This window comes from Dermacentor variabilis, chromosome 2 (assembly GCF_050947875.1).
Source record: "Dermacentor variabilis isolate Ectoservices chromosome 2, ASM5094787v1, whole genome shotgun sequence".
Lineage (NCBI taxonomy): Eukaryota > Metazoa > Arthropoda > Arachnida > Ixodida > Ixodidae > Dermacentor > Dermacentor variabilis.
Window position 1 is genome coordinate 104,392,833 of NC_134569.1, and position 23,104 is coordinate 104,415,936.

At 45.4% G+C, this 23,104-nt stretch overlaps 2 protein-coding genes and 1 long non-coding RNA gene across 6 annotated transcripts in view; 2 read left to right on the top strand and 1 right to left on the bottom strand.

Annotated features, from left to right (window-relative positions):
- Positions 1 to 4,692, top strand: part of yki (Transcriptional coactivator yki) — a 195,264-nt gene extending 190,572 nt beyond the window's left edge. The window contains exon 8 of one of the 3 annotated variants that reach the window (XM_075681566.1): positions 797 to 4,692. In XM_075681566.1, the coding sequence (XP_075537681.1) occupies positions 797 to 877 (81 nt within the window). In that variant the 3' untranslated portion in view covers positions 878 to 4,692. The remainder of the gene's footprint in view (positions 1 to 796) is intronic. The other 2 variants (XM_075681567.1, XM_075681568.1) reach the window with 2 other exon arrangements.
- On the bottom strand, positions 1 to 20,764 carry LOC142572445 (uncharacterized). Its single transcript, XR_012826082.1, has 3 exons — positions 20,549 to 20,764; positions 16,152 to 16,232; positions 1 to 417 (listed from the first exon to the last, which is right to left on the bottom strand). It is a non-coding gene; the product is annotated as an uncharacterized LOC142572445 (long non-coding RNA).
- LOC142572443 (uncharacterized) overlaps positions 14,863 to 23,104 on the top strand; it is a 17,998-nt gene continuing 9,756 nt past the window's right edge. Inside the window, exon 1 of one of the 2 annotated variants that reach the window (XM_075681565.1) lies at positions 14,863 to 15,091. In XM_075681565.1, the coding sequence (XP_075537680.1) occupies positions 15,082 to 15,091 (10 nt within the window). In that variant the 5' untranslated portion in view covers positions 14,863 to 15,081. Of the gene's footprint in view, positions 15,092 to 21,773; positions 22,244 to 23,104 lie in introns of those variants that run through there. The other variant, XM_075681564.1, reaches the window with a different exon arrangement.

The following is a 23,104-nucleotide window of genomic DNA, read 5'->3' on the forward strand; positions in this document are numbered from 1 at the left end:
TCTGCAGTCAATGACAACTCAAGAATGAAAGAAGCTCCTCTCCAAAATGTGATGCACCTGCTTTCCATTCCTCTACATTTGAAATGGAAGTTTCCTTGCATCTCGCAGAGACATAGAAGGGAAGATGCTATTGTACCTCAATCGTAAATAAACATGTTACAGTCAGGCTGTCAGGCACCTATAATCAAGAAAGTCTAGCACTGCTGGCACTAACTGTACAAATTCATGTACAAAGCGCGAAGAATTGTCACAGTGCTGAGGAAATAAGATGCTCACCTGGACATGTTGTTAAAACAGCGTAGACCTTTGCACCGAGTAGTAGGCCTCAGGAATGCACACAGAAATGTTGGTGACGCACAGTGAAGGGCTCTGTGCATCGAAAAAGGCACAGTCTTTGCCCAGAAGCTCATTGCGTACCTGAGCCCGCAGAGACAAAGTGCACGAAGCACTGTGATCATGAGTCAACACAAACGCATCCATGCACACAGTAGGCGACTGAGTGACGGTAATTTGCTGGCATGGGAGAAGTGAACACAAACGCACACATGCACACGCTACAAGGGGACAAATGAGCGACAAGAATTTGCTGGCACATGTGTACAGACTCACGCTGAGGTGCGTTTGTCACTGCATTCTTGACCTGTCACTGACTACAGTTCACGTGACATCTGTTGTTTGAGCCATGAAGAGCATTTTAAATTACTGCAGCCACACTGTGCTGTTTTGCACCCCGTGCCACAAAACCCAGTAGTCTGTGCTCACTGTGCACTGTGTGTTCTCTTCTTTGCTTCCCTAGGAGGAGCTGCAGGGGGACCTTCTGTCAGACATGGAGGCATTGTTAACGTCCAGCAAGGACAGCGTGCTCACATGGCTTTAGGACAGTGCCTGACAACCACTCTCCTTTGCCTCCCTTCTTTTTCTGCCAGCTTTCCACCAACTTCTTCCTCGGACTGTCTCCCTTCTGAGAAAAAGCAGACTGGTGCACTGCCATTGAACTGGGATTCCAGTGGGACAAGCCCAAGTCAAGTAGGCCAAGAAGCATGAACACCCTCTCCATGCCTTCCCGTACCTTGTGTTCCTATCGGGGAACACTTGTAGGCTGTGCAGTTTTTGCATTTTAACGCCCAAGTTTGGGTGGCAAGCGGTCACTCCCTGTTCCAATTATGTGCAGGATTCCATGTGAGCCACTGCTGTCCACTAAAGTGCCTTACATTAATGAATTTTAGATGCACCCGTTATTGATGAACAGTTTATCTGAGGTTGAATTTACGGATACCTTTAAGCATATTGACAGGGACAAGTACCGTCCATTCTTGATGATAACTTAGTCTGGAGAAAGTGCACAGTCACTGTATCATCGAGTGTATTGTGTCACGTGAGCTGAACTTACTTTAGACCTGTGTGCCTTATCAACACTGTGTGTGTATTGTCTTTGCAGACGTGCATGCTTGTGTGCCTTATCGAAGTAATGTCTACTATACACAGCTTTTGCCGTTGTGGCGACACTATAGTGTGTGAAAATTTGCTTTCTGTGGCAGTAAGGCTGCCGTATATTACCATAACTACTAAATGTTTTCATGCATGAGAACCGTGTCTGCTCTTGCATGGTGATTTTTAAAGCCTTTAACTTTAATGCCCGATTTTACGTTCTGTCCCCTAGTGTTGTGACTTGGTGCAAAGGGAGGTTTTGGGAGGGTGTTCTGCAATCGGCAAAAGGCAGCAAAAGTACTGCGCTCCAACGCCCCTTCTCGAGATAGAGGCAAGGCTTGCTCAAAGTGTTTGTCTACATGGAGTGTGCCTTGTGCAGCCTTGACTCAGCTTGAAAAGCTGAGTGCAAGGCTTGCAGTCCACTTATTGTGTGGCACTGTTATTCTTGCACATACCTTACGTGATGGGGCAGCGTTGCTAGGAGCCACGAGTGACCTGCAACATCTTTTGATGGTTTTAACAAACTATTGTCTATTGCTGTATCAGGAAGTACCATTGATGTCGAGCAATAACAAGGCCTTGTGCTGCACCCACTGGCTGCGTCTTGTCCCATGGGGCGCACATATTGCACCTATTTGTTCCTATGTTGTTTATCCTTGTTTTCTCCCTGCTCCTTTCTCTGTTCTCTTTTTTGAAAGAGGAACTTGTATATTTGAGTTAGCTGCATGACTGAGGTTGTCAGCGTCCATTCCATCCATAAATAGAGCTCCTCTCCCTTTGTGAAGCTGTCTGTGACTGAGGAGGGGCAAGGCTTGTTGCCAGAACCTATGGTTAACACAGCAGCTTCTTGGTGCATTGCACTGACTTCAAAGCTCATATAATGGCAGCAGCTTTTCAGTCTGCTTTTGACGTCGAGCACAGACGTTGTTTGAGGTTAACCGGCATAGTGCCCATCATATTTTTTCTTTTTTTTTTTTTCTTTTTATCTTTTGATTATTCAGCTTAGTACGCATATTATCTACCTTTTTTCTTTTTCTTGTTCTTTGAGCTGAGGTGCGACATACGTATGAAGTCATGCCTTATTAGTAGCTTCGTTTTTCTATACTTTTTATCAGTCTTTAGCAGAGGATATGGTTTATTTGGTACATGTTTTTAGCAGCACTTATAAGCGCTTATTATACCAGAAAAGTAATACTTTACTTGCTTTGAATTCAGCTTATTTTCATTTTGTCAATTGTAACCCTTGAAGCTGGTGGAAAAACTGCTAACCATGGTTCTGCCAACAGTCTTGTTACCAATCCAGCGAATGTGCTTTTGTGTGCTGGGAGAAAATGTTACTTTTTCATGTGTGTATGAGAATCGTCTTTTTTTTTTTTTTTTACATTGAGTTCATCCACCATGCGGCAACACATGCAAGAGCATCAGAAGCCTCATGGCTCAAGTCTTGGAGCCTTGCATACGTTACCACCTCTATTGTTTCTTTTATACTTCGCTTACTGATATGGAAACTGAGATGAGGGTTGTAAGCGACAGAAAAATAAGGAGACATCGCAAACTCCTGAAGACCTGAAAACCATTTTTTTTTTTTTGTGAATGTCATGTAAAGGATGCTTTTGAGTGCCAAACGTGTTTGAAGCACGTGCAATGTGACGCATCGTCATGAGACGCATTGTTTCGTTGTTTTCTTCTTGTACACATCTCTCTCGTCCCTTTTTTCACCCTTGTACAGATGTTGTAGCTGCATTTACACAGCCACGATGGACCTTTGCTAAGTACGAGAAACGAAGACAACCTAAGTGCCTTAATCACTTGTGGCACTTCCATGACGGAAGCCACAAAACAGAAGAAAGATTAAAAAAAGGGGCATAAAAGATGAAATAGGCAATTTCAGGCACAAATGTCCATGTCCTGTTCAAGCTCCACAAGCATTATCCGAATATATTTTTACTTCTTACGTGCCTTCTAGCTATGCATAAGCTCCTGAAAACTACAAGTGCTGAAATTAACGTGCTTATCTGCTCTTGTTCACTTTTTGCTTATTCTGTGACATGTTAGGGTGATCCCAAATGCAAAGCAATAGGCGAGATGACAATGCAAAGCTGCAACCGTGAAGCTTGCCTTTTTTTTGTGTGTGTTTACAGTGCAACTTAATGCCTAAAAGGATACTAGTGCTGCATATGAGGTGCTGTTTTTGCTCCAACAATCATGCCTTGCATGATTTGCTTTTTGGCGAGCAAACAGACAAAAGCAATGTATTGATCTTGTTTTTCTTTGTCAGCGAATTGTTAACTTCTGTGAAATGACGAGGAATGAAAGGGTCCTCCATCAGTATTAGCACTTTTGTGGTTTTGGTGATTCACTGAGACTTGTCACATTTCGGATTGACATGTCATCTCATTTATGGTTGTGACTGAAGAAGTACAAAAAAAAGAAAGGACTGCTGCTATGTTCTAAGGAGCAACCTGAGGAAAAAGAGAAAAAAATAATAATAAAGCTAGAAAAATGTGAGTCACCAAAGAACCAGTATTATGCAAAAGTCTGCATTTCGACTGCAGCAAGAAGTTGGAGTGGCATTTCCTTCCTCGCATAGCACAGTGACGTAGCTTTTGTTGTTGCATTTTTTTTTCCTTGTCCCCTTTTATCTTAGACTGCCCATTCTTGTCGCAAGGCATGCGGTGCAGCTTCAAGGCCTTTTGCTGGCAAACACCATGCCGACAAGAATGTTTGGTGCAGTCTCAAGTTTGTGCAGCTATTTTTTTTCCCCTACTGCTTTTTACTGACTTTATTGTGACTGGAAGAGAAATGGAATTGTTGATTGTTTTTAGATGTCACTCGAGGCGTGCCTTATCTGACAAGTGCAATTGATCTTCTGAACTTGGCAGCATTGTGAAGCCACAGTACAGAGCAGCTACCTCTGAATCTGGAAGCAGACATGAATTGCAAAGTGTTTTGTCAATGCTGGCTTGAAGTTTCACTGTACGACAGCTTGTTGTTAACCGCATTGCAGGAGACTTGTTGTGATATGCCCATCCCTCCCTTTTTTTATGTATATTATGTGTATTTTAAATCTCACTGGTTTTTGGGAAAGGAAAAAGAAAAGGTGATCAGAAATGTGCTCGCAGTCAAAATTTTAACGTGTATCTTTTTAAGTGAATGATGTATATAAAAAAGGCTTACTTAATTGCTCCAATATTTGTCATTGTTTGTATTTTTTTCCTTATGTTGGCTGTGAACCATGTAAATAAATAATTAATGTTCAAAGAACCTTTGCCTACTTTTATTACATGCTCATACCAAAAATTAAAATTTATAAAATGAAAAAGTTGGCTTACATAAGAACCTTATACAGATATGCCATATTTCTGTTGCTTGTGGACTTTGTTGTTGTTCCTTATGACGCTCAAAGTTAATGAGAGAAACCAGAGCTGGTTTCAGTTTCGTTAGAGACTGGTTGTATATGAAACAATGACAATTTCCCCTTGTCTTCCCACACATTCCTAAGTGTAAATAGAAACCATCGCTCCATTGGGACACTTTACCTTGTTGCTTCTTCTTTAATACATTGACACATCTTGCGGTGAAGTATGCCAACAGTTATACGTTCTTGTAGTGCTTTTTTTTTCATATTTTTTCAAGGGGCGGCTTCAAGGGGTGGCTGTGAACCATGCCTACCGTAGTAGTAGAAGTAAACTTTAGTTTTTAGAAAGTGTGCAATGTATTGGGGCACCTCGGTCTAGGAGCTCGCTGGCGGCCTCCCCGAATGCAGAATAGATGTACGTAGGCGACCATGTAGGCGAGTGTTGTCTTTTCTTGTGTGTCTTCACTATGTCAGTGCGCTGCTTCACCAGTAAGGTATGATGATTAATCACCACCTAGCCCAACTTTCCACATTACTGGGCCAGGATCCCTTGGTCGTCTTGTGTGGTGGCTGCAGTCAGCCACTTGATGGTGGAGGTTAGGGCGAGGGTGGAGCCATTAGGAAGTGTTGGGGGCGTGGTTCTGTAGTACCATAGTAGTGTATGTGGATTATTTGGGTGAATGCCACAAATCCCACACTACAGTGAGGGGGATTATCTTGACCTCCAGCGGAGTATCTGGCGTCCAGCGGAGCAGATGATGGGGGGGCATCATCTGCTCCGCATCCCCGTCGTCCAGGCCCTTTCCACGAAAAGAAAGGAGCCTACAGTGACAGGTCTACCGGCTGATACACGGCGCTACCTCGCATTCCTCCTCCAACTTTGAATAATGCACCTTTTTTCTTTTTCGATTCTGCACACTCGCCGCTAACACGCCCTCGATCGTTGCCTCGCCCACCCGAATTACTCCCTCACCCCTTTAGAAGAACCCTACCTAAATATTGGCGGCGGGGACTTACGGAGTCGCCCTCTGTCGGAAGCGCCTCGCTTGCCTAGTACGATGGATAACGAGGCGCGTTCCTCATAGGTTTGGCTGTCGACGTTCAATAAAAACACCATGCGAGAACCCTCCTGGACATTTCTGTAAGCACTCTCGAAAATGACAGAAGTTTTTACTGTCAAAATAATAATCTTGGGCAAACGGAAAGCAAGGATTGGTTTACAGACGCTATCTCTTTACTGAATACGTACAGTAAACGCCTACTCCGCGCAGTCGCCGCGAAACCGGTTTCTTGCATGAAAGGTAGGCAATTGCTGGGAGCAAAGTATTTGATATATGTTCTTGGAGTGGGTTGCCTGAATAACGAAATGGAACATAACACAATACTAAAGCCTCAATGCAGCGATCACACGGGTTTGCAGCGACCGACTGCGTGTCTACATGCATATCAGCACACACTGTTTCGCTTTCGCTGTGAGCATGTTTTCGAACCGTGCCGTGAGCTTTAGGCCACAGCAGATGAGCATTTCGCCGTATGCAAGCAACCATTGTTCCATGTACGAGTTGTTCAAAAATAATTTCGTTATAATTAAAAGGACTTCAACACCTACAGCGACTTCTGATATGTTGTCAGAACGATTCAATATATTTTTATCTTCTAAATTCTTGGACGTTTCAATATAATTATTTCTCAAGTTGCATCGCACTGTATGTTTATTTGTCTTCTCAGCGAGCAATTTCCCGCTGCTACTTTTTTTTTCTTCATCAAGGACATTAATGAATTGTTTGGCGCTAACACAAACATTAGCATATGCCATGCCTTCTTGTAGCGTGCTTCTTACCATTCCCTTTCCATTCCAGGGAACTTGCTAGTGGCTAGCATCTACAAGTTCAAAGACCAGTTTCATAACATTTGCCGGGTAGCGCACGCAGGCGAGCGTCTCGGTGCGCACTTTCTACTACTCACTGAACATCGCAGTCCCAATGCCATAGCAGAAATCTTCCTCGCGGAAGTGTTTGCTGCACACCTGAGTTAGAGCCTATGGCTGCTTGCGAATTCCAAGTTTCGCGATCCAAGCTTCACGTAGCTTCTGTCCTGTGAGGACGTGCGATGGCTGACACCGGGTTCCGCTGCGTACGTCCAGCACTGTGACATCAAGCAGTAGCCTACCATGTTGCAATTGGACGCATTCAAAGGCAGCCACTACCTATTGTAGTGCTTTCGAGTGCTGTTAAGCAGACACCCAAAGGGGGAAAACCTCCCCACTTAATCAGAAACGCAGCGCAGGTGGGACTTTAAAGTTTCGTTTTCAGCTTGCTTGGGTGCTTCCGAAGCAGCCGATGTGGCTGCTGTGTTCACGTGATCCCTCATACCACGTCATGCCGACGGCAGTGCCAGCTTTTTCAGTCACCCGAGGAAAGCATATGTCGCCTTGAAAAAGACAAGTCCATTTGGCGAAATGTTGGCTCCCACTTTTACTTTGTTCTCGTTTTGCTCATTGTCTTGGGAATTTCCATCTCCCGCCTTCCCCGTGTTTCCCCATGAGTGTTCCAGTTACTTTCGTGCTTCAAAAAAGTGTTCTGTTAAATAAAGTACGTGAACAACAGTGCATTTTTACTGCGAGTTTGATGGCGCATATCTAAGTAAGTCAACTAGGGATATCTTAAAAATTAGTTGAGCATGTGTTTGGATCTCTAATGCGAGTAATGTCCACCTCTCTGAATAATGCAGTTCAAGGATTAGTATTACGTTATCTGCAACAGGCGCTTTTTAAAAATTCCAGAAAAATTAAAGATTATCACCCCATATGTCAGGATATGACCCGACAAGGTTGACATGAATTGTTGACATGTCTTTTTGTCCTGATATGAGGGATGGGACATAAATGTCATCACATGAATGACATGTGTGTCATGAATTGCAGGACATGGCATTCATGAAAAGACATGTCATTCTATGAATTCTTGTCCCGTCTCATCACACATATTCTGATATATATCCAGTTAAAGAAACGACCATGACGCACACATTATTTATGTCATTCATGACAATCACGTCAAGTCATTCATGTCATGACTATCCTGATATACTTGTTAGAAAATGGAGATGACATGAATAACAATCATGCCATATGACATTAATGACTAATAAATTACATGACATGCATTTATTTAACTGGATAATATTCTGGATATGCGTATTATGACATGCATGTGTGCAGTTAATGACATAACATGTCACGTATGTCATAAAATTGTTATGAATGACATGGTCTGTTTGTAAAGCCATGGCATGATTCCCATGAATGTCATGACAAGTGTGGCAAGAATGATGTAAATTCATGACGCGTGCACGTCATGACATAACCATGACAAGAACTTATGGCGACTGAGTGGGCGAAGTGAATGAGTGAGCGAGTGAAAGAACTTTATTTCGGTCCAGACAAGACGCAGGGGAGACCCCGCGCCACCCAGCTATTCCCACGTAGGGACCGCCAAGCCGAGCTTGACGGCCCAATCACGGGCACTCTGGAAGGACAGAGTTTGGTCATTGATTTATTTTTATTTGGCTTAATTATACTGGAGAATACAAGCGAAAGTGAATAGAGATTTCACAAAATGGCAGACAATAAGCTGCATTTTGTGGCGCCGTGATTGTTTCATACTCTTTTTTTTTTTTTTTTTTTTTTTTTGAGTAGATGGAGCAACATGTAGGTTGGTGATGCCATCTGCCGGGAGGCGGTAAACAATAGCACGAATAGTAGCGGCAGATGGCGGCGCGACACGATCGCGGAACAATCACGGGCAAGAAAGGGAACAGCAGTATGCGGCCGTAAGTATAGTTACTGAATAATCCGTTTATCAGTTCTTTTGTCTAATTACCAGTCCACACGTCTGTATGACACATCTTAATACGGATGACAAGGTTGCTGGCCACTGTACAAATTGCAAACTCACCGGTTAAAAATAAGGTTTCTCTGTGGTGCAGTAGTACATAATGTTCTATTGGCCGCTTTATAGATCGAGAGGGGGGGGGGGGGCTTGACCGCACCCTCCCCCTGCTTGAGCCTAGCCCTATTGAAAAGGCCCATACGCTCTACGCCCCGTACCATAATCCTAAATGGTCATATTGGTTTATACGGGAATTAACAAACTGGTTTTCATATAGGAACCCGTATATGGTGATGCATACCAAATGCAACGAACATACATTTTTTCTCTTTTTTTTTTTTTTTCAATAGAGCATCCGCTCGTGGTACGGGTACAGTGTGACGCATACGTTGAAACATTGAAGACGTTTACATTCCGTCCAGAAAGGAACAAGAAAAAAATAAAATAAGCGATAAACTTGCTGCAGCCTATTGAACTCGAAACATTTCTTTCGGCGTGTGAATGGGCTTTTGTATACTTTCGATACGACTCCTTCCACCCCTTTTGAGTTGACGTATATGGCTAGAAAGCAGTTGCCTGCACTTGCACCATGTTATCCGTATGGCACAAGCTATGTATTACGTACATGATTATGTAGCATCTGTTGTCCCAAATGTCATTCTTGATAGAGGCAGGCCCTGGGGTTGCAGTTGTTTTTCTTTTACGTAGAGTTACTGTATGTGCTACCGCAGGTAGCACATACAGTAACTCTACGTTACTGTATATGCTACAGTAACGCTACAGTATATGCTACATATACAGTAACTCTACTTTTACGTAGAGTTAGGCGCCCCCTTTAAGCTGTACGCACAGCGCTTCGGGCTTTTGTTGAGCTTCCGTGTTGAAAGAAAGCATGCTGCGTAAGCTTTCTTACTTATTCTTTTTTTCGTACTTTGGATTCCGCGGTGTCTGCACTTCATTCGAGTACAAATTTGGTTATGACATTAGTTTGACCTCACATCTGTAACCTTCATTTCCCTTCTGAAGTACGTGTTTTTGAGCTGCTAGACAAATTAAGCTTTCTTTTTATATAATTTACACATGAGTGTGAGCAAAACGAGAACAAGATAAAAACAGGAGCCAACGTTTCGACAAGTGGGCTTGTCTTTTTCAAGGTGACATAATACTGGAACATAGGCTAAACATAGGCTAAATAGGCTTAATAATACGTAGGCTAAACATTGGCTAAATAATAGAACATAACGTACTACTAATTTCCATCTCCCGCCTTCCCCATGTTTTCCCTTACACATGAGTGGGTATTTTGTATGTATGTAAGGTGTAACTTTGTTAACGAAATAAGCTTCTACGTAAATTCGTAAAATTGATAAGATTTACAAATGGGATCGTCGGCATCTACTTGAGAGCCAAAACAAAGCCACAAATAAAATTCGTACAAGTTCGTAAAAAAAAAAAAAAAAAAAAAAAAGGTGCTTTGCAGCATTAGCAGCTTGACCGGAGCCTTTACCTTAGGAATTCCGATCGAAATACATGGGAACGAAAAAGCTAGAATCAGCCATCGGTAGGGAGGTGATCTTTTTTTTAATTTAAACTATTGTTATTCTTACGTATTGAAGAAAAACAAATGCACCAAGTTGTCAGCTCTAACTTATCAGTAAAACACGTTATCACAACTTTGCAAACTACATATATATGGAAACTTTTAAATTGAAGCGGACCAGACTGATCTAATAATTTGTGAATAGAACTTTCGCAAGCAAAACTCACCTAAACAGTAGGTAGAATTTACTTTTCTTTCTCTTTGCTATAAAAAACTCACCTAAACAGTAGGTAGAATTTACTTTTCTTTCTCTTTGCTATAAATTTCATTGACATCGGTTCGGTGGTTATTTAATCGGAAAGTTTCTGCGCCTCGCATCTATTGGAATAAGGAAACAATCGTGGTGTGGGCCGATGTGAAGCTTCCTCTTAAATTCGGGTACTGAACCTTCGGTGACCGGCCGAAAGGAAACTAGGTAGTCGCTCGAACAAATGAGCTGTTCTGGCTATTTCGTTTATTATTTTTTTTTTAGAGCTTCTTGCGTATTCCTTGCGAGTTTGTTATGAGTTCCATTTTATTTGCGACCTCCAGCATGACTTGTGCCGCTGAAGAATGTTACGCAGATCCAACGCACATCTTGGAATATTTGTGAAGCAAAGCTTTCGTGAAGCGGTTAATCAAATGCTATAAATCTGCCCATTTCATTCCTGCATCTTTGGCGCAACGGAAACTGTGAAACTGGCGCGGTCGCACTTGCTCTCCACGCACCCGCGCTACTTAATAAAAAAAAAATATGGGGTCTAACGTGCCAAAACCACTTTCTGATTATGAGGCACGCCGTAGTGGAGGACTCCGAAAATTTTGACCAGCTGGGGTTCTTTAACGTGCACCTCAATCTAAGTGCACGAGTGTTGTCGCATTTCGCCCCCATCGAAATGCGGCCGCCGAGGCCGGGATTCGATCCCGCGACCTCGTGCTCAGCAGCCTAACACCATAGCCACTGAGCAACCACGGCGGGTACGCTACGCAATGCATGCAACACGCGCGGCGATCATGTCGAGAGCACTGGTTGACGACGGCACGATATGCGTGCGATCGAGGCCTGATGGTGGCTAGAGCATCGGACTGCTGCGCTGGGGCACAGGTTCGAACCCAACCATCGGCCACGTAATTCATTTTTTTTATTTTAATTTTAGTGCGCGCTATTCGGGAAGCCAGCAGCAACATACGGTCAGGGAAGTCTGGCAGGGTTCGGAAAGAAAGCTTCAATAACAAAAAAAAAAGAAAAAAAAAGAAGTTGTGCTTTATCGGTGAATGCGGGATAAATGCGTAGCGCCCCTTTGAGGTCTCAGATGCACGATTTGAACCACGCTCGCCGCATTGCGCAGAGTTCAGAGCTCGCACGACTCCCGTTCTGCCTTTTCGAGGAAATGAAGTACAACTTGTGAAGGTTATACATACATACATACATACATACATACATACATACATACATACATACATACATACATACATACATACATACATACATACACACACACACACACACACATACATACATACATACATACATACATACATACATACATACATACATACATACATACATACATACATACATACATACATACATACATACATCCGCTGTTCTAAGCTCTCCCATCCCATTGCCACCTCTACTACGTGACTGGCTTCACCCACACACACACACACACACATACTTTTTTCTTTCACTTTGACACTCCTAATGCAAACACATCAATAGCATGCAGATTTCACGCACTGTAGAAATCGGTAGCCATGCACGTCATCGTTTGCCCCTGCCAAATGGCACGTGTGCCGCCACCTCCTCTCCCTCCTTCCCGTCGGCAAAGCATATTCGCCACTCGCACTCTCCTCTCCACATTCTAGCCAGTGGTTGAGGTGTCGACCGGTATGTTACAATTTCCGCGGTTGCCCTCGTTTTTTGCAACCACCTACACCTACCCACCACCACCGATCATAGCGTATAAACCCGTCGGGCACCACAATGGGAACAGTATGAAGGTACGACGTATCTACGTACGTTTCGTTCGCAAAATTAGAAGGAGAAACGCGGCTCCCGACGTAAGACATAAAAAACACGCAGTGATTTTGAACATTATATGTACGTCTACGGCGTCTAACAAACTGTTTGCAGATACACGAACCCGTACATTTGGTAACACTGACGGGGCTAGTGAGTTATGCCGGAAAAAAGATGGAGGCCCAGGTGAAAGGACTAACCATACGGGTGCGCCGACAGGATGTATGGCCCAGAAGGTCGATCGCGTTCGCTGTGTCGCCAGAAGGGATTTCCGAGACTACATGGAACGGCTCCTCCGGTTGTGGTAAAACAAAGGGCTCAGTCTGCTAGAGTGAAAGAAAAAGAATTTACTAACAAGAAAGGCCGAGATATTTGGTCTTTGTCCAGGGTACTCCAGCCGCGGCCGCTTTGGATCAGAAAGGGCCAAATGGAAGTAAATAAATCATCAAATTCAGTGATTCCTCTGGGTTCACTGCGACAGCAATAGGCTCTCGCTGGCGAAACTGTCTTCAAGAACTTATTCTCGATACACACACCGTCGCTTCCGTATACGCTGCAGTAGTGCCCGTTGTGGCCTCCGAAGCATATGCAAAGACACCAGCAAACGGAAACCCTTCGTGGCGCCGGTGCGGAACCTGGCACAGATCACAAGATCACGCAAGCGCCGATGTTTTATGCGATACCCTGTGGTTAGCGCATACGGCTCCCAAGTGCACATTGCAGCTGAGGCACGAGTTTGAATCTCATTGGCGCGGGTGGGGAAACTTTTATTCGCGCAAGCGCCTATTTCACTACGCAACGAGTCTTGCCGACGTTCGTATGTAACGCCTGTCGCAACATACTAGCCGGTCTGTGTGCCTTTAGGATTCCCACGAGTCTACTGTGTGCACGCAGGTATTTTATCGTGACGTTCATTTTTTCGATTACGCAGGGTAGGGCACTCACTGGCACTGCTTTGTAAGTCAAACTGCCGTGTTACACAGGGTGTCCCGCATAACTTGAGCCAAGAATTTAAAAATGAAAGGCGCATGGGGGAAGCGAAATGAACCGAACGCATATTATTTGCAATAGCCTGTAGTAACTCAGACATTTTTTTCTTCCCCACAACTCACTAATTAATTAAGTTTAATTACCCATTGTTTTAAATTATAGGCTGAGGACCCCAAGTATGATACGCAGATTTGTAGAGCACCTTCTAGAAGCCACCGATCGAGGTGTTTCTTTTACGATACGTATCACGCAGTCCTTTTTTCCGGGTTGCGAAGAAATCCCGCGAAATATGGGGGAAAGAAAAGCCACGTGCCGGAGCGTTTGCGCAGTGGTATTGTGCTGCTGTCAAGCGTGCGTTCGGTGAACAAGGTCGGCTGCACCGTGACTGGCGACGAGGAAGCGGCAGGGCGTTCTGTATCTCATCGGCAGCGCTCGACTAGCAGCATGCATTTTCGCCGTCGTCCGACGGGAGCTCTAATATATATAGGGTGTCCCAGCTAACGGTAGCCAAGCTAATCGAACGCCGTAGGTCTTCTTGTATCGTGTTTATTTTTTTCTTTTAGTTTCTTTTTTCCGGTTGAACAGCTTGGATGACGTTAGGTGGGACACACGGTGTAAGCCGGCTAGCTGGCGGTTGGAGCGTCGAATGCAGCGGCTACAAATGCAGTGGCGGTGTGGTCCTTTACAGGAAAGCTGTATACCTCTACCGTAAAGGAAAATTTCGTGTCGTTGTAAGCAACAAAACTCCCCATACGTGGGCCGATCCGCGGGATAGCGCAATGCCGGGCCGACCCGCGGCGGAGGTGCAGTCCGCCATTAAGTGGCCCCCACACACAGAGCTTCGCTGGTCATCCTTCTTCACAGAGTAGAAGGGCACTGATATTTTTCTTTCTTCGTTTCTAGCTGCTTTACCGCTGTAAAATAACGCAGAAGGATGACGGGTAAGATGACCAGACTGCTCATCGCGCACAGTATGAGCTACAACGCGCGAGCGCGTGGCCAAGCACTCTTGCAGGTTGGAAAGAGAGTTTTAGGTTAGGGAACGCAAGCGGCTTGTGTACGCGAGGACGAGGGGCGACGGTACTGCGCATGCGCAGGCCCCCACGTCAGGGTGAGCGCATGCGCAGCACCGTCGCCCCTAGTTCTTGCGTATGCATGCCGCTTGCGTCCCCTAACCTAAGATTCTAATATCGCCTACCCCCAGAAGACAAGTGCTCGCTTCGGTCTCGGGGAACGTGCGCGCTCCTAGCGGTTGCTGGACATCCTAAGACCTCGTGGAACGAAACAAAGTAGATGTCAATGCTCACATTTCTTGTCACTCGCAAGTATTTAGAAATAAAGAAATTTTAGTGAACGACAAACAACTCTTCTTTCTGTTTAGTTATCTTTTTATTTCTTTTTTGTGAACTTGAAATCGGGCGAAGCGCAGGAAGGGGTTGACTTCGTGCCGTCCGTTTGGCTTCCCTCCGCTCACACTTACCACTCGCTCAGCGATATCACAAGTCGTATCGCGCTCGGTCATCAGGGTCGGTTGTCGAGCCAAGTAAGAAGACGGGAAAGATAAAACAGCGAAGCGCGATGAAGCGTACAAGGAACGCGATTGTCCAGGCCACGCCGATATCGCGGCCTAAGTCAATCTAGGTCAATCGCGTGAGGCGAAACCGAACGTCGGCTTTTCGCACGCGTACAAGATGGCGGCCCAAGTTTACCAAGCATTTGACTAAATCATGGTAACACATGTCTTGTGCGGCTCTGAGGTGTTCTAACAGCGGGATTTCTAGTTCTGCTGGGAAGTCTTTCAGGTTTCCTAATGACAACAGGTAAGCACAAGTATTTCACTCTATTTTCTGAGCAGGTTTTCATTTCGCATGAGTAAACCAGTTCTGTGCAACCTTGGGCAGACTGACGTAAGAGCAGTGTTTCTCGCTCGTCATGACGGCAGCCCATCTGCTGCCGGCGAAATATTTCTAATGAAAGGATTTTGAGTGCGTGGCTATGGACATAGTGGCTATGCATTTTGTCCACTCTTTGTCGACATTAACAGCCAAGGCTAAAGTAAAGTAAAAAAAAGAAACAGACACACAGCGTTGATGTTTATCAAATTTCAAGAGCAATGACAGCGAAACGATACACGCACGTAATTCCTTGTTGCGTTTTGATGCACCCAATCGTACTGAAGAAGTTTAAGCGAGTCTAATTTCTCTTAATTTTTCTGCAGATTGACACTGTCGCGTTGCGTGGAGGTCAGTCTTTTTCCAGTACGGAATGTGTGAATAAAAACAAAAACGTTTAGCGTTTACTTGTGTTGAGTTTTGGCTGACTGAGAAATCGGCCATCTTTAGTTGACCTACTTCACAACTCATGAAAAAGAAAAAAAAAAGATAATTAACGAATGATGGTGCCAGGAAGTTACTTTCTTTATGCAAGCCCCCGCTATATCTCTGGACTAGTTGAACTGCAGGCTTAAACTCAACCACAAATTAGGAAAGTCAATGCGATTACTTTCACGAAATTGCGAAGTGTAATATTTTAACAGCGAATATTGGCAGTTAACGATGGTTTGCTATGCGAATATTTCTCACTATAATTGCTTGGCACTGCTGTGTACGACCGATGTCTCAGTGCTTTAAAAGATGGACAGAAGATTGCAAGGTAAACATGGCAAAAAGAAAAAAAAAGGGGGGGTGAGGGGAGGGCTTCGTAAATACGGGCACTTCAACGGGTCCTGCTCCGCGATGTGGCCGACGTCGCCGAATGGCCATCGGCACTGCACGAGGGCACGAACACATCCCGCTAGCGTGCGAAGTGGGAATGGAGGGCTTCCGCGGGAACCCTCTTCCTCCCGGCTGCGCACCCTCTTCCTCTACCTTCTGAGCTTACCTGTGACTTTATGAAGGCATGGTTTCTGAAGGGTTTCCAGTTGGGTATCCGGCATCTCACAACTTCAAGTGTTCCGGAGAACTGGAAGAATGTCAACATTATACTAATCCACGAAAAGGAAAACGATAAAGAATTTAAAAATTATAGGCCCATTAGCTCCCTTCCAGTACTGTATAAAATATTCGCCAAGATAACTTCCAATAGAATAAGGGAAACACTTCAGTCAACCAAGTTAAGTGACAATGCATCACATCCATGTCATCAATCAGGTAATCGAGGAATCGGCAAAGTACAATCAACGTCTCTATATGGCTTTCATAGATCAGAAGCATTACGTAACCAAGGAATACACAAGGCGTATATACGTGAATATTGCAAGGAAAATAACGAACATGAGCGCAGAGTCAGCAGCACCAAGCGCGCAGCAGATGCTCGAGCTAGGGGACTGTGCTCGGTGCATCCTAGAACCGACGGTTGCAACGAACTTCGATAAATCTCCTTTATAATATCTTGGGAAATATCTACAAAGATTCCACCGCTACCTTGGTTCTCCTCACGAAAAGTAGAAAGATACATATCAAGAAAGGGTTCAGGCAAGAAGATACAATCTCTCCAGTGCTATTCACTGCATGCTTGGAAGAAGTATTCAAGTTATTAAGATGGGATGGCTTAGTAGTGAGGATCAACGGCGAATATCTCTGCAGCCTTCGGTTTGTAGATGACATTATCCTGTTCAACAACACTGGGGACGTATTCCAACAAATGATTGAGAACCTTAACGGAGAAAGTGTAAGAGTTGGGTTGGAAGGTTAATATGCAGAAGACAAAGATAATGATCAATAGCCTGGCAAGGGAACAAGAGTTCAGGATCGCCAGTCTTCCTCTAGAGTCGCTGAAGGAGTACGATTATAGAGGTCAATTGCTCACTGGGGACCCTGATCGAGAGAAGGAAATGTACACAAGAATAAAAATGGGTTTGAGGGCATACGGCAGCCATTGCCAGATCCTGATTGGGAGCTTACCACTATTATCGAAAAGAAAGGTGTAAAATCGCTGCATTCTACCGGTGCTAACATTTGGGGCAGAAACTTGGAGGTTGACAAAGAAGCTCGAGAACAAGTTAAGAGGAAGCTTTAGCGCACGCCCAACTCCGACGCAGCCTATTCAAATACATGTAAAACGCAAAAACATTTTTCTAGAATAACTCCTGGGCTGAATTTAATGAAATTTGCTGCATTTGAGCATTTGAGACAGAAAGCTAAATTCTAGTGACTTTTGGAAGCAGAATGTCTATTAGGGGACTAAATTTTGTAACGATAATATTCAAAAATTCGAAAGTTTGAAAAACATAGAAGCACGAAGTTTAAAAATTAATAGATTTGCATCAAAAACATATATCGCGGTTCTGCAAACGGCATCCGTTAGATGATTGAAAACGGACAAATTCGATATATTATTTTACGTCTTACGTGAACTTATTACGTTATGTGCATGGGTTCTGCAAAATCCGTGTTTCCATATTACTCAATTTTTTTTGAGATTCATGTGTAAAGTACCAATTTTGTTCGCTTTAGATACACGGTTAGATGAAATTCACAGAATTTTGGTATTATTGTTCATTGCTGAGTTACAGAGTTGTAAACTTGATAGTTTCGTTTTCTGAAAATATTCGATGTTTGCCATTTTTTAATAAAAAATTTACGACATAAATAAAAAATTCGAAACTAGCAGTCCCTAGAGATTAGGTTTTCTTTTAAATGCAACGAACCTCGCCAAATTTGGTGCAGTGGTTGCCGAGAAAAACGAATTTTCCTTTTACATGTACGAAACGGAAAATGTTAGGCGCAACGCTAAAAAACGGGAAGAGAGCGGTGTGTACCAGAGAGCAAACGGGAGGAGTAGGAAGAAATAAAGAGAGGAGGTAGAGATGTTAACCAGAAATGCGTCTGTTTGGCTACTCTATACTCGGGGGGACGGGAAAGAGAGAATAGAAAGATGAGATAAAGAGAGGGAGAGGAGAGGAAGGAAAGCCGCGGTGGGCTCGCGCACGCACGCGGAGGGCCTGAGCAAGTCAAAGGCGTTGACATAGACCAGTCGCCCTCAAGAAAGACAAAAGTGCCTTCACAGCTTTGTGGGCCGACGAGCGATGGGGACGGTCTTCAAGCAGCACCTGCACGGACAACGGCCGATCGTCCAGCCGTCGCAATGGGAGATACAAAGTTTGCCTTTCCGACTTAAATCGACGACAGTGGCGCAATAAATCTTCGATGTTCCGTTCGCCACCGCAGACGTCGCACGCAGCACTGTCGGTCATTCCAATCAAAGTAGGTACGCCTTCGTGAAAGCCACTACCAACCATAGCCGGTATAGAACGCTGAGTTCTTGATGTGCCTCTCGTGCAGCTATGTCTGCTTGATCATTTCCACTGAAAGAGAGCAAACGAGGATAGCCAATATTCTACTTGACATTAAGAAAAAAAAATGGAGCTGGGCAGGCCATGTAATGCGTAGCATGGATAACCGGCGTACCATTTTTTTAAGAGGATACACTCTCAAAAAATTGGCTGAAGGCTTAGCTTGGTTAAGCCTGGAAGATTGCGAAAGCAATACCCTTGGCTGCGCCTTGGTTCGGCTGATGGTGTGGACATGGTTGCCCTTTGTTGAACTTATGGCTATACTTCATCCGACATAGCGCAAGGTAGAGCGCTGACCACTGCGAGGAGCCGAGCTGTAGTCCCATTTATCCTCCTAGCGTGACTTCACACCAGCGAGCGCCCTCTCTTGGTAGCGCCGCAGCAGCGGCGCGCAAATCTTCGCCTCCACCATCGATGCCGCGAGCTGGGGCCCCGTCTCTCGGTCTGTCGTGACGTCACACCAGCGAGCGCCCTCTCTCGGTATCGCCGCAGCAGCGGCGCGCAAGGCTTCGCCTCCACCATCGATGCCGCGAGCTGGGGCCCCGTCTCTCGGTCTGGCGTGACGTCACACGGTCACGTGACGCGCAGCTGTGTAAGGAGGCGCCACGACCACCGATGGGCCGAAAGTGCGAGCAGTATTGCTTTCGCAATAAAAAAGTTTATGCCCTTTTGGTCGTATCTTAATCGTCCCACAACAATAATCGTCATCTGTCTTGCCCTGATTTCCTTTAACGGCTTGCACGTTATCAGCGTGACACATCACTCTCGACAGGAAAGTAGCGAGCGCTGAGACTTCAAGAAAGGAAACGCAAGCAAGGCAGATGACGATTATCGTTGTGCGACAAGCCCCAAAGGGTGCAAAAATTTTTAGAGTGTAGATCACACTTAAAGTGGCCACCGTATAAATGTTCCACATCCGCCGCCTAGGTTCGTGAGTGGTGGCGCTGGCTAACACTCCCAGGGTTCTAGTAAAAACACAGATATACCTCAGAAAGTGGATCGGGAAACGACGCCGCGGTAGCTCAATTGGTAAGAGCATCACACGCGTAATACGAAGACGTGGATTCGTCTCCCACCTGCGGCCAGTTGCTTTTTCATCCGCTTTCATTTCCATTAATTTATCATTTCTTAATTCAATTAGTAAGTACAATTTCCCCTATGTTTTCCTTGATATCTTTGTTGGCTTCTTATGATACCGTCTGTTCCTGTTGTTTTCGCGAGAGCAAAATATTGCGCATGAAACTGAGGGAGAGGACGAAACAAACATAAAGGGGCGATGTTCGAAGCGAGAATAGCAGAACCTTCACACTTTAAATCACGAACACGACGCCTACTGGCGCAACTGCAATTATATGCCACTCGGGAGAGACCTTCTCCCCGCGCGCGCGCATTGTAGCCTTATTCTGAGTGCGATAGTATACTGTCAGCGCAAATTCGAACGTAAACAATTTCGAGAACTATACTGCAATGCGTTGTTTCGTTTCCAAGCTCATCTGCATTTGTAACAGCAGCTTAATTCAGGTTCCGAAATGTACACTCGGAACCACTCTATGCCTAAAAAACCGACTATACATTTCGCGGTCTGATCAGTTCTTTCCTGTCCGCGTTTGAATTTATGCTGACTGTAAACGTGTACGACAAAGCGCCTTTTCTAAAGCCGCCAGTGAAGCGCGAATCTGCCAACTAAATGAATTAAAAAGTTAAATTATGGGGTTTTACGTGCCAAAACCACTTTCTGATTATGAGGGACGCCGTATAGTGGAGGACTCCGGAAATTTCAACCACCCGAACTAAATGAATGAAGCTTTCTGCACCGATTATCGTCCAAAGTCTTCGAACCACGTTCTGTAAACGTACTCGCCTCCCTCCCCGCTCTCCCCAACTCGCCCGCATCCTACTGGGTCAAATTTTTGATGTGATGGAAACGGCAAAACATATAAAAATACTCCTGAAAAAAAAATATATAATGGAAGCAATGACTCACCTTTCCAGCGTTCTGCGATACCAAAAAGGAAATTAAGCTCTCTCGACAGTTAGTTGACCAGTCTGCATAGCAAGTTGATCTGTTCTGACTATAGACTCCAGAACATACTTTAACGAGCTCTTATCTGACGTCAATCAGATGCGTTTTTAGCCTGACGTATTCAGCGGAGAGTAAGGCTATGCAACATTTTCTCGCTCAAGGGCCTAACTCTGTCGTACAGCCCGCATTCGCCGGTCCTACTGTCCAGGATGATTAACTGCTAATAGCGTGCTGTTTCGTACAAGCGGTGGCCTTTGTCAGCAATAGAACGCTCTGCTGTCTTGTCTGACCACCTGCGATTCCATTTATGCATTGACCAATATGCCTGAACGTTCGCTATCCTCTCCTCCATTCATGTGTCCCCCATGGCGATGCATTTAAGATTTGCTCTTTATATACCTATGTTGCGCATGACACACAGCACTCAGTTCACTCGATGCTTTTCAGGTTTTGCATGTTTTTTTTTTTTCTTTTCCTTTTCTTTCTTCCGCTCTCAACTGCGTAGAAGTCGTCATTATTAGACCGTGAAACTCCAACCCATCCGGCGGATGACAAAACATCAGCTTTACCGCCCGCCACAATGGTTGGCTCAAAAAAAAAAAAGAAGAAAGGTTGGTGCCATCGACCGTGCGTGTCGATCCCATTTGTGTCGAAGCGAAGCGCTCAAACCCGGAAAAGGAGAGGATGTCCACCGCCATTTCAGTGACTGCTGCCAAACTGCAGTTGTTGACGTTCGGCTTTCCAAGTCGCCCGCAACGCGTTCGACAGAGGAGGTTCGATCATGCCTTTGGTTTATCTCGCTCGCATCACACATACGGGCCATGCGGCTCACACGCAGATATATAGGCGCGCTTCCCATCGCTTGGGAACAACGCTGTCCCTGCATTGAGCGACACGACCGCGCTTTCGCCAGTGAAAACGCGCGGTCTGGTAAACGCTATCCGCACATGGAGTACCGCGCAGCGTCACGAAAGCTGCGGCCACGCGCATTGCATCGACGAACGGGGAGGGATCTGCGAGTATACAAAAGGCGAAAGCTTCGTGCGCCGGGATCGTTGCGCCACCCTAATTTCGTTTTTCACGGTACGGTTGACAAATAGAATGGCGCGGATGTTCTTAGCCCTTACAGAGGCGGCTACACGAGATAACGAAAGGGTGCGTTCGAATACCCACGTAGCCCTTTTCGCTTCCCCCACTGCACGCAGTCGCGGAACTCAGCCTATCCCGATCAGCCGCTCGTCCTCGCTTCTGTAGTGTTGCACGCAACGATCGAGCCTCGATCGGCGCGCGGGCTACCCGGATTCACGCTTCAACTGGCTGCGCCGGAAACTGGAGCGCGTGTGTACGCACACGCGCTCGCCCACAACACGTGCTTTCCATGCCCAGAGCCGCCGCTTGCTGCAAGCGTCGCGCGGCGCCGGTTGCAGCAAAAGCATTGGTTAAAGCCAACCAGAGGCTGCTTGACGCTCACTCCGACTCCCAAAGACCTCGACCGGCCTGGAACGCTACTGCGACACAGCGTCAGCCCGGAGCTGACATCGGGGAACCGGGCGTCGAGCATGGGATCTCTCGAACGCCTCGCCGTTGTTCTAGCTGTCCTGGTCGCTTCTGGAACGAGCAGTTATGCAGAAGCTGCCGTTATGCCGGATGAAGGAGGTGGGTGCTGACCACGACTTTGATGCGCTCATCATGTGTGCACAGTTACCTATCAGTGAGACATAGTTGCATGCGCAAGGGACAAACGCATCTGCATGCCGAAGCAGCATTGAATTGTCGCATGCTCCTTTCCTTTCGCTATGAAGTTCTCCTTCGATACCTGAGCTCCGCACGCTTCTCATCTTCCATTCGCTTGCCACATTTGCCTATTCTTGCCGCTAAAGGTTCTTTCTTCTTACCTGCTGCTGACTGCGCTAAATTTCCCGCTCGCATCAGTTCAGTCTATTGCCGTGTACCTACACACCTACGCCATAAAGTAAATAAAAAAATAAGCGAGGCACGCAATTAAATGGCCACTCACTTGCATAAGTATTATCTATAGTCAGCCTCGCGAAAGGTGCACTCGGGACGCGTATACAGAAGGAGCGATTAGTATGACGTTTATGCATCGTATATACGGAAACAGATTTCCGCTCGCCATTTCCAAATGCATGTACCAAAGCTTCCTCTTGCTAATTAATAACTGAGTCGTTGCGGCTATTTATGTCTCGAATTTTCGAGAAAGTGTTGAGCCATTTACATTCACCTCAACGGTGTGGTATATCGTAGCGAAATGGCACCCATGCACACGCGCTGCCTTCTCAGTTCAATCTGAGGGCCAAAGCCCGTTAGATACAACCTTCTTTATTCTACCCCTTCTGGTGTGTTCTCTGCAGCAGTACTCATGCACAGCCTTAGGCATTACCGGTGCAGGAGCGTACAAAAGTGCTCCGGTTATATTTGTAATAGCCGCAGCCCTGACTAGAGAGGTAAAATTTCATGAAATTTTAAGACGCGTGAAAAAAATATTGGTTTCTTTCT